General features: G+C 38.9%; 1 protein-coding gene and 1 pseudogene across 1 annotated transcript; both read left to right on the top strand.

Moving 5' to 3' along the window:
• LOC119533045 overlaps positions 1–3,193 on the top strand; it is a 45,939-nt pseudogene extending 42,746 nt beyond the window's left edge.
• A 411-nt stretch (positions 3,194–3,604) lies between these two features.
• Positions 3,605–8,789, top strand: LOC119532497 (zinc finger protein 596-like; the record flags this gene model as incomplete). Its single annotated transcript, XM_037834972.1, has 5 exons — positions 3,605–3,742; positions 5,870–5,996; positions 6,724–6,816; positions 7,343–7,425; positions 7,866–8,789. Coding segments are annotated over exons 1-5 (1,239 nt in total), but the record flags the coding sequence as incomplete, so codon positions are not given.
• Between the last annotated feature and the right edge of the window lie 3,685 nt (positions 8,790–12,474).

The following is a 12,474-nucleotide window of genomic DNA, read 5'->3' as shown; positions in this document are numbered from 1 at the left end:
TGATTATTTTCCATTTTTTGCTAACCTCTGCCTTCCTAACTTCAAAACAATTAGCAGTGGGTGCCTGAAAAGCTATTGTCCATAGCAGATATTGATGCATGCCCACAGGTTGTGGGGATGCAGTTTTCACTGTGCTTCACTGTGCAGTTCTTGCTGCCATATCTGCAGCTTCTTCTGGGTTTTTAAAACTAGTCCAACTCCAAATGCCAACCCCACTTTCTTGAGACTGCAGCATGGCTGCTGCTTATCCAGCAGGCTCACTCACTTGTGTCAGAATGCAGATTCATGGTTTTACCAACTGCATGGTCCCTGTGGATTTAGAAGACTTTTTCCAGCTGGTGCATCACTGAAACTGGTGTTCTGGGTCACTTTCTGTCTTTTATCTAGTATTTTTCATGGAGCTGTTTTTGCCCTGCCTCTCCTAACTGCCATCTTCCAGAAGCCTCCCTGGATTGGCTTTTTAATTAGGTTACCACTTTACAGTTCTAAGGCCAACAAAGTGTTCAAACTAAAGCATCAAAAAGAGGATACCTTCACCAAAGAAAGGTGGATGGTATCCAGAACATCTCTGTCAGCTGGAAAGGCACATGGCTGGAGTCTGTGCTTCTTTTGCTCCTTGGTTTTGGTTTCAAAATAGCTTTCTCCAAAATGTCTCTGGGCTTCTGTGTCTTGTAGTTTCTCTCTCTCCACTCCTGTGCATCCTTGCTTGCTCTTCTCTCTAAGCATCTGGGGGTGCTCTCTTAGCATCTTTGGTACAAACTCTATGCTTCATCTCTCATTTTAGCATCTTCAAATATACATTTATTTGCATCTCCAACAACTCAAGTTTCTGGGTCTGTGTAGGGTCTCAGCTATTAAAGGTCTCTGGTGATCTAATTAAGACCTACCCTGAATGGATGTTCACACCTCCAGGGAAAAGAAACAATCAAATATCTCACCCAACAAGACTGGATTAAAGATTGTGGCTCTTCTGAGGTCTAAAACAGTTTCAATTTTGCACAATATCCAAATCCACTAGGGAAATTTCTGAAAATCAATGTCAAGAGGGTTGAGAGAGTGGTCTTTCCAGAAGCCCAAGGAGTTGAAGCAAGATGATTTACAGGAAGTGCATACAAAAGGCCAGGGAAGGATAGAGGAGGAATGGAGTGAGGGTCCAGAGGGCATGGATATGTCTTGGAGGACCTATGCTAGAGCACAAATGAAAAATACAAAAATCTGAGAATTTGCACAATATTTATGTGCATGAGAAGACCAAAATCCACAGGCTGTATGAGTTAGAGATATCTATTTTTTTATGATTCTAATTTGCATTTATTTTATTATTGAAGCTAATTTTTTTCTTTTTCCATGTCCCATTTGTATTTTTTCTTCTATTAATTGTTTCTTTATATCATTACCCCATTTTTCTATTACAGATTATCATTTTTTCCTCATTGATTTAAAAGAACACTTCAGGCCTCTGCTGCCTCTTCCATCACCTCCTCCACCACAGCCATTCACTGCTGTGTGGGGAGAGTGAGGCAGGGCTGCTGGGGCCACCATGGAGCCTGACTCTGAATGAGGACAAGACAATTGAGCTCAGGTTGCTAGAGTGCATTTTTGGCATTTTGTTGAAGAAAGCTGGATACCATAAACAGAAAGAATCTTGGAAGATGCTTGACTGCTGTCTTCTCTCATGCTAGTCTGAAAGGGAATACACCCATTCATTCTGGATTGGTGGATCTGAAGTACAAAATATTTTCCAGATAACAGAACATCATCTGTGATCATCTCCAGAAAGAGGCCATCAGATGGAAACTATCATAAAGAATAAAGACTTGTGTATTAAATATTTTGACCAGTGCTCTGAATCAGATCAAGTGGAATTGTGGGACATTTTATTTTGTGAATGTGTCACTATCAGCATGGACACATTAACTCTTACCTGAAGCTCATGTTGCAGCAGGACTTTATTACTGCTTTACCAGAGCAAGGCTTACATCACATAGAAGAAAACATTCTTTCCTACCTGGATTCCAGGTCTCTGTGCAGCAGAGCTGGTATGCAAAGAATGGCAATGAGTGATCTCAGAAGGAATGCTTTGGAAGAAGATGATTGAATGAATTTTACACACAGATCCTCTATGGAAGGGACTTTTGGAAAAAAGAGGGTGGGATCAGTACTTGTTTAAAAACAGACTCACAGATGACCCTCCCAGTTCATTTTGTAGGTCATTATACCCAAAGATTATCCAGGACATAGAGACTCTAGAGTCTAACTGGTGGTGTGGATGACACAACTTGCAGAGGATTCAGTGCCACTCTGAAAATAATAAAGGTGTCTACTGTTTACAGTATTGTGATGAAAGAATTATCAGTGGCCTATGAAATAATTCTATTAAGATTTGGGATAAAACCAGCTTGGAATATTTGAAAATGTCCTTTGTCTCCAGTATGATGAACATGTCATTGTAACTGGCTCTTCAGTCTCTACAGTAAGAGTCTGGGGTGTGAACACAGGTGAAGTTCTGAATACACTAATCCACCACAATGAGACTGTATTGCACTCACACTTTAGCAACACACTCATGGTGATCTCTTCCAAGGACAACTTCATCACCATGTGGGACATGGCTTCTGCTACTGATATCACTTTATGTCATGTCCTGATTGGCCACCACACTACTGTCAATGTGGTAGACTTTGATGATAAGTACATCATGTGTTCCTCTGGTGACAGAACCATCAAAGTGTCAGGGATGAGTACCTTTTTTTTTTTAACTCTGAATGGGCACAAGTGAGGCATTGCCTACCTCTTGTACTGGGAACAGCTAGCTGTTAGTGGATCATCAGATAATACCATTAGGCTATGGGATATTGAATGTGGCACCTGTTTAAGAGTCCTAGAGGGACATGAAGAATTGGTCCACTGCATCCACTTTGATAAGAGGATTGTCTGCAGGACCTATGATGGGAAAATTAAAGTTCTGAACTTGCAAGCCATTCTTGACCTCAGCACACCAGCAGGCACTTTGTGTTTGTGCATGTTGGTGAAACATTCTGGTCATGTGTTTCAGCTTCAGCTTGATGACTTTCAAATCATCAGCAGCTCCCATGATGACACTATTTTGATTTGAGATTTCTTAAATGTGCGTCCCAGTGCCCAGAATGAGATGCACTCTCCCTCCAAAACATACAGTTACACCTCCAGATAACAGTCTGCACTTTTACCCACTTCAGGGATTCCTAGTCTTGAACTACTGGCTACATGGCTACCTAATACCTAAGGGATTTAATTCACAGCTGAGTTAAGAATCTGTAATTGGTTCTAGATGCTGGGTAGATGCAAAGCAGCCTAACTCTTCAAGTAATATACCTATTTTTGAATCATGGAGAGATTGAAAGACTTTGAGCACCATGGGATAATTAACACATGAAACACAATGATTTTTATGTTATTATTTATAGGATATCTGTAGTCACATTTTCATTATTAGCAACATAATTCATAGCCTTCTTATATATGAGTTTAGGAGATGAGGGCCTTCTCCTGTTTCTCTTAGAGTACACTACATGTTTCTCTTGGTTGAACTGGGTGGGGGGGTATTTCCAGGTAAAGGATTGGGTATATGTGATAGGGCAAGTTTTGATTCTCATGGCTTCTTGCTCCATCCTCAGCTTGGATGCTTAGTGCTTGGACTGTCTGAGAGTGAAAACCCAGATGAAGACAGTTGGTGGCAGAACTACTGACAATGAAACCAGTGGTGAGTAGGGGGAATTGCTATTTCTACTGAAATTTAACCCTTTCCAAGATATGCAGATTTCCATACTGGTCTGTCACATTCTAAGTTCATTCATGGGATACTCACATATTTGAGATCCAATGTGTATATCCAGGACTCTGCTGTAACTATGGTGAGCAAGGGAGTGGGTAAGAAATAATCTTCTCTCCACCTTTACGCTAATTTGTCCAGCCTCTATTAAAGCTGTGTATTCACAGAAGAGATATGGGGGATTTATTTTCTTCATGAATCCTATGACCTCAGTGTGGAAGTAATTCACTCACTCACTATTTTAATAGTAGTGCTGTGCTTTGGATTGTGGAGAACATAAGGGATAGAGATAAGAAATTGCACAATTTAGTCCAATAGGGAGGCAGATGGTTCATCAGGTGAGCTCAATGAGTCCAGTGTTATGAATGCTGGGGTGAGGACTATGCCATGTTCATGAGAGCACAAGAAAGAGGACAGTAAAGGCAATGAAAAGGAATGTATTTAGTCCAATATTTCTTACAGTTTTGAGAGAATATTTTCACATTTTGAAAAGATGTTTGAAATTCTCATTACCATCTTGTCCCCAGTTAACCATTTCCTCTTTTTTGCAAATCATGTGTACAAGTTTGTAAGTGGAAACAATGAACAGGTAATCTTGTTTCCTTATTTTAAGCTGTGCACAAAGGAGGAGTATTGTATGTATAGTAGAATTTTAGGACTAGTGAAAATATTTGAAGAACTATCAAGAGAACAGAACAAATAACAAGTTTTTTTGTTACTGAACAGAAACAAAATGAGTATACAAGAGACACAATGTAAGCTCCAGTTTGGAGGTCCAGTCATAATTGAGTATGGGAGGACTTCTACCTTAGGAAGAGTCACCCTAGGACTGTCCTTTAGTATAGTAGTCTCAGGGGACCCTGTTTTTTCCTACCTAACAGCTTACCCTCATATCTCATAATAAAAACCTGAGTTTTTAGAGATGAAAGAGGAATAATAATGTTCTGAAGTTCTGTATAAAGACTGTACACTTCTGCAGAATTATGTACTTTGCTTCAGTTGTATGTTCCGTTTTAATGAATAATAGACTTATCGCTTTTACTTAACAAGTGTTGATTACATAGTAATCTTCAGCTCATTGGATTTTTCAAAACTTTTTGCATTTTGTTAAACCATTTCCTAGACAGGGAAACTGAGGTCATTGCAGATGCCTCAAATTGGTGAAGTTGGATTTTAACTTTATATCTGAGTGCACATCAGGTATTACATAATTGGGGAGTGCAAGAATAATACATGAAAAAGTAGTTCATTATTCCAAGACCCTAAGGAGAGAGGGTTGCCATGTGGAGCCAGTGAGAAATATGAACAGCCTTGGTTCTGTGAGGGCAGCACACAGCTGAGCAAAAGGGACCCTTGGTATTGTGCTTTAAATATGGGCCAAATGTGTAAGTTCATATATTTTCCAGTAGAGTCAGTGATTGGTTAGTTTAAAGCAAAAATCTGTGAAAATGGAGTGGTACTCAGGGACCCAGGCTTTTGGGGATGATTACCCTACAATTTGGGATGACCTGTGCATTCTGGGTGAAGCATGTCAGTGATGAGGCAGATGACCAAAGATTTAGGCTTGAAACCTAGGGAGTTATGTCTGCAGGGACTGAAAATTCTTACCTATCCCAAAGGTCAGTGTTGAGCAAGTGTCTTGGCCAAAATAGGATGGATTCTGAGGCATAACACAAAATATCCCTTATGATGAATCTGTGGATTTACTTGAATTTGATGAAAGAGATTTAGTTATGAACTCTCAAGAGAAAATTTTATCACCATCTGGAAGTTATTATTATCAGATTTTTTTCACAAATTTTCAGGCTATATCATTCCACATGTTATGCAATATTGCCTTATTGTGAAGTTTTATGTATTCAGAGTGTATATGTCTCTGTGAGTGTATCTGATAGATGCTGGGTAAGTAGTAAGAATGATCTAACTGGAATCCCAAACACAATTTGAGCATTTTCAACACAACCACCACCCTTCCTCAGGGCTCTCATTTCATCCAATGTACTCTGGATATTGGTAGGGATGGCATTGACTGAACCAAAATGCCTTATGTCATTTTAGGAATCCGTGACCTTCAATGATATAGCTATCAGCTTTACCAAGGAAGAGTGGGCCATGTTGGACATGAACCAGAGAAAGTTGTTCAGAGATGTTATGGTGGAGAATATCAATCATCTGGTGTTCATGGGTGAGTTTCTCAAAATATTCTATCTATATACAGTTATCTATTCATCCATCCATCCATCTATTTAATCTAACATCAAGTTGTTCAAGTATCTAGACAATGGCCCCATGTGCCACACTGATCTCTATGCTGATTCTTTCATAATTCTTATGGTACTTAAAAGAAACTTTGTTTTTGTTTATTCCTGATGTCTTATGTGTCCCACCAGTGGCATGTGATTTTCTGCTCTAAAATTTTAGGTCTTTCTTGCTGCTCAATCTCCAACATTAATAACAATGTGAGAATGCAATAAATTTTATTTCTATGGACAAAATAAATATTCTCTAGATAATTATCCACTAGGGACTGAAGTGAAGTTTCGGCACACAGAAGGCATACTATTTTCCACATGGAACATAGATTGTTTTGGTTGACCTTATGTTTATCAGATGCTTTTATAAAATATACTTCAACCATTTTGGAATGATAATTTCTCCTGGTATGAAAATATTGAGGATACTGTAGTTCATGAATTTAGGCATGGGCATCAATATATCCCTAGTTTTTCACTGAAGGTCAAGAATCATCATTTGTAGGAAAAGGATTTTCAATATACTGTATTTAAATTATACTTCCTTGTGCTGTTCATAAGGGCTTACCTTCTGTTCCTCATAGTCTGCCCTGGACTTGATGATCTTGAATTTCTATCACAATAGATCTCAAAATCTATGCTTCTGTTTCTCATAAATAGGATATCAGGTCTGTATATCAGAAGTGCTTTCACAGTCAGAACAAGGAGAACTGTGGAGAGAAGGATTAAGACTTCTCCAAGTACAGAGTTCAGGTGAGTTCTAAGACTCTGTGCTTCATTATAGGAGGGGCATTGTCACTGAATGAGCAGGTCCTTAGAAGTATCAACAGATTTCCTGAACTGAATGATATTCTCTGCAGTGTAGGCTATGAATTTGAGGGAAAATCTCCTCAAATGTGTAATTTTTCCATACATCTATCAATTTGTATTGAGGAATCCATCTGTGATTGTCTTTTGCTTAGGGAAAGGATATTTGTGTGTTTACAGCAGTTAAACTTTCACATAATGGCCTGTGTTCTGGTCCTCCTGTTTGAGGATTTTCCCTTTCCTTACCACTGAATATCCCATCTTATCTTCTTATTTTCCCTTACTTTAATGATGAAAATATTTTATTTGTCAATTTCCAGAACAGTGTTTCTACCTTCTAAAGTACATCTTAATTTTACATCATTATCCAATCTAAATGACAATATTTGAAAAATAATCACATGATAATTGAGGGTTTTCAAATATTTCATTCTGCTTATGCCACTCTACAATGCTTTTAAAATTGTTCCAGGCAGGGAAAATGACCGTAAAACAGAAGAAATGACAACCATGCAACATATCTCTAAGAAGGATACATTTACTAACCAGACAAAGGTAAGTTTCATGATGTGAGAATTTGTCTCCCAATTAGAGGGATAGGATTGAATAATTTAGGAGATCATCACAATCACCTGAGTAATTATAGATGGTATTATTCACTCTCCCATCAAAAAGTTGTGGATAGTGTCAATTAAGCAAAAAATTAACCTGAGCTCAAAACCATAATCTGAAGTCTTATAAAAGGACAATTGCATAAACATGGCTCATATACTTATTCTTTGAAACATAATGAAGTTTTCCAAATTAATTTGATAGCTCTGCAGTTGAGATGATACAAAAGAGAAATTCTGTGCATAAAAGAATGTAGTACCCCATGTACATGGAATTATTATAATGAAGGATAACTGCAGACTCTGAATGATTAGACTAGAGAATTATGTTAATAAATATATGTGGACACATCATTAACAGTGTCTTGTCATTTATATCAGCAGATTTCTCACAATGAAGAGGATCCCCTTGAAAGTAATGATTTGGGAGAATATTTCACTCACGCCACAATGACTGACATGGGAAAGAAACTCAATGTAAATGAACAATTTCAAAGAGTTCTCAATTATCATTCATTCATTGGTCAAAATAAGAAAATTCAAACTGGATGTAAGTCATATAACTGTCATCTATGTGGAAAAGTCTTCAGAAGTAGTTCTGGCCTTAGACACCTTGAGAAAATACACACTGGAGAAAAGCCACATGGCTACCATCTATGTGGGAAAGACTTCACTGATAGTTCTACACTCAGACAGCATGGGAGAACTTACACTGGGGAGAAACCGTATGTCTGCAATATGTGTGGTAAATCCTTCAGCCATTGTGATTACCTTAGGCAACATGAAAGAATTCACACTGGAGAGAAACCCAATGTCTGCAGTATGTGTGGGAAATCCTTCAGTCGTTGTGTTAACCTTAGGCAACATGAAAGAATTCACACTGGGGAGAAACCATATGTCTGCAGTATGTGTGGGAAATCCTTCAGTCATTTTAGTACCCTTTGGCGACATGAAAGAATTCACACTGGGGAGAAACCCAATATCTGCAATATATGTGGGAAATCCTTCAGTTGTTGTGGTGCCCTTAGGCAACATGAAAGAATTCACACTGGAGAGAAACCCAATATCTGCAGTGTGTGTGGGAAATCCTTCAGTCATTGTGGTAACCTTAGGCAACATGAAAGAATTCACACTGGGGAGAAACCATATGTCTGCAGTATGTGTGGGAAATCCTTCAGTCATTGTGGTGCCCTTAGGCGACATGAAAGAATTCACACTGGGGAGAAACCATATGTCTGCAATATGTGTGGGAAATCCTTCAATTGTTGTGGTACCCTTAGGAGACATGAAAGAATTCACAGTGGGGAGAAACCCAGTGTGCCAGTTTGAATATATTGTGTCCCACAAATGCCATTCTCTGATGTAATCTTGTGTGGGCACATGTTAACAGTGTTGATTAGATTGTAATTCTTTGAGTATTTCTTTGGAATGTGTTCCACCCAGCTGTGGGTGATGTCTCTGGATAATTTCCATGGAGGTGTTTCTCTGCCCATTTGGGGTGAGTCTAAGTTGAGTCACTGGAGTCATATAAATCAGCTGATGTACAGGGAACTCAGTGCAGCTGTCAGTGATGTTTTGAAGAGGTGCTACAGACAAGAGGGAAACTTTGAAGAATGCACTGGAACTGAGAGAGGAGCTTCAGCTTACAGAGACATTTTGGAGACAGCCTTTGAAAGCAGACTTTTGCTCTGGAGAAGCTAAGAGAGGACAAATGCCCCAAGAGCAACTAAGAGTGACATTTTTGAGGAACTGAAGCCTAGAGAGGAACATCCTGGGGGGAAACCATTTTGAAACCACAGCTTTGGAGCAGATATTGGCCACTTGTCTTCCCAGCTAACAGAGGTTTTCCAGACACCATTGGCCATCCTCTAGTGAAGGTACTCAATTGTTGATGCATTACCTTGGACACTTTATGGCCTTAAGACTGTAACTGTGTAACCAAAGAAACCCCTTTTATAAAAGCCAACCCATTTCTGGTGTTTGGCATTCCAGCAGCATTAGCAAATTAGAACACACAATATCTGCAATATATGTGGGAAATCCTTTAGTCTTTGTGGTACCCTTAGGCAACATGAAAGAATTCACACTGCAGAGTAACCATATGTCTGCCATCTATGTGGGAAATTCTTCTATGTACATGACAAACTTAGGAAACATGAGAAAACTCACACTGGGGAGAAACTATTAAGTCTCCCACCTATGTGGGAAATCCTTTCATTTATGTGGTAAACTTAGATTACATGAAAGAACTCCCAGTGAGAAGAAATTATACACCTGCCATATATGTGGGAAATGCTTCACTGATAGTCTCAGATAACATAAGATAATTAACACTGGGAAGAAAACATTTCTGCCATCTAACTAGGAAAACTTTTAGACATTATTCTGCTATTGGACATCAGAGAATTCATTAAGTATGTTTTGCTTATGGAAGAGTCTTCAGCCACAGCTTTAACATTTAAAATAAAAGAATTCACACAGGAGTATAATAAATTTCTCTCAATGTAATAAATGATTAAATGATTTTATTTACAATCTATGTTTAAATAACATGATTTTACTATTTTAGGATGAACTCAAAGTCTGTAATTACCTATAATAAATTTCAGCTTAACTCCATCCTTTGATATACAAGCATAGCTCAGAGTGGGTATAGCTCCTAAAACATAAAAATGGACAGAAATATCCTTACTAGGAGAAGATATTCTAGGAGAACAAGATATAATAATTAATGGAGCAGCTACACAATGAAAAAATGTGAGAAATTCTTTACTTACAAAGCAATGTGTAGAATACATGTGAAGTTTCACATTGTATAATACATTCTGTATATGTAGAATGAAGAAAAGTCTGATGTTTTTAATTTACCCATCAATGTTAAATTTCTCATACTGAGGAAATGTCAACACTAAAATCAAGGTGAAAAAGTGTTCAGCTGGAGTTCACACCAGGAATATCAGACTGGAAAAAATAACTATCAAGAATGCTTTACAACAAAATTCAGACAAGAATTCAGTTTTTCCTTTTGGCATATTAATGTAAAATAGATTAAAATGTAGGATTGTGAGGTGATCTGGAACTGCTGAATGCAGACTTTTGTAATGAGTTGTAGGCAGGGAAACCAGAATTCTTTTCAACAGATTAGCACAAGTACATATTTATGAGGTAAAAACTGGCTGAAAGTTATAAGTTTCAACTTCTTTTTTTCATACAACTCTAAACATAATTATAATGACTAGATTAAATCACAAAATATCTTTAAATGTTAACTGACAAATATACAACCAAAGATGATCTGTCTTAATTCTTATGTACTGTTAACAAGTACTTACAGAGGAATAATGAACAGAACATAGATAAATAAACAGATAATTTGGGAGTCATTTCTGGTGATGCAGACATTTTCCCTTTTAAATGTTTTTATTAGTCTTTCAACTTAAAATGGAAGTAAAATTAAATCTTAGAATAATAAGATTGTAAGCCCTGGTGCATTTGGGGACATGGGAATGGAAAATCCCCACAGTCCTGATCAGGCATTTGCTCATGCCATGCATTAAAAATGTGTTGCCATTATCTATCTCCAGGAGGGTGGCTCACGCAGTGGCCATGATGGGACACTTTCTAAGGGGGCTGAGGTGATGGGTGTTCAGGAAGTTCTGGGCATGACTTGCCCCATGACATTTCCCAGCCATGGGCTTTGTTCTGGTTTGCCAATACTGCCAGAATGCAAAATACCAGAAATGGATTGGCTCTTATAAAGTAGGTTTATTTGGTTACAAAGTTACTGTCCAAAGGCCATAATCATGTCCAAGCTAAGGCATCAACAATAGGGTACCTTCACTGAAGGATGGCCAATGGCATCCCAAAAATCTCTGTTAGCTGGGAATGCAGGTAGCTGGCATCTGTTGCTCCCAGGTTGTGTTTCAAAGTGGTGTTCTCCAAATATCAGCATCAGCTTTCAAGAGCGGTCTTTAAAATGTCTGTAAGCTGCAGCAGAAAGCTCCTGTATGAGCTCTTATAAAGGGGTCTAGCAAACTAATCAAGGCCAATACTTCATGGGCATGGCCACATCTCCATAGAAATTGTTTAATCAGTTATCATCTACAGTTGGGTGTGTCACATATCATTGGAAACAATCTAATCCAAAATTCCAACCTCATCAACACTAATATATCCACCCCTAGAAGATTGCATCAAAGACATGGCATTTTTGGTGACATAATACATTGAAACCAGCACAGACTCCAAGAATAACTCCATATATCTGAACTCCAGAGATACACAGGGCTGCACCAGACACCAAAAGCTGCACCCATGATGGTGGACAATGGGTTTGAGGAACACCAGCCCAAGCATGTTGCACATATGCAGTAGCTGTTGTGGCTGCCACCTGCGCAGTCCCTGCAATCCCCCCAGCTGCTTGCAATGCTCCTGCAGGGAGTGCTTCTTTCTCTCCCTGTGCCTGGAAAACAGAAGGAGCTTGTGCACATCAGCCACCCAGAGTGAAGCCAGCATTTCCACCTGCTTGCTGCTTGAAGTCTTGTCACCAGTTCACCATTATGGCTTTGAAGAGACTGTGGCTAGAAATATGGACTCTAAAGATAGCTCTGATGTGGCCATTAACAGAAATGTTGAATGGAAGAAACGCTATCCTTGATTTAAGGTGCCTTTTGGATGGAAGACAGAATTTGAAAATGATGAGGTTGGATACTTAGCTGAAGAGATTTCAAAACTAAGAGTTGAAAATGCAGCCTGACTGGGGGGGTGGGGTTCTGTGCCCCACCTCTGTTGGCCCCCAAGTTTTCTCCTGATGGCCCCTCTGTGACTGTGCCTGTCTTAGGTTGTTCCTTCCCTGAGGAATCTTACCCATCTCTGGCTAACCAGCCATCCTCCAGGGCCATACAAGGTGATGTAAGGGAGGGGCAATGCCCCCAAAGAGGGTTAGTTTTGTCTCCTTGACAGCCTATGCCCCATAGCCTCCATGTCCAACAAT

This window comes from Choloepus didactylus, chromosome 4 (assembly GCF_015220235.1).
Source record: "Choloepus didactylus isolate mChoDid1 chromosome 4, mChoDid1.pri, whole genome shotgun sequence".
NCBI lineage: Eukaryota > Metazoa > Chordata > Mammalia > Pilosa > Megalonychidae > Choloepus > Choloepus didactylus.
The sequence above is the reverse complement of the archived record's forward strand: the minus strand, read 5'-3'. Positions and strand labels throughout refer to the sequence as shown.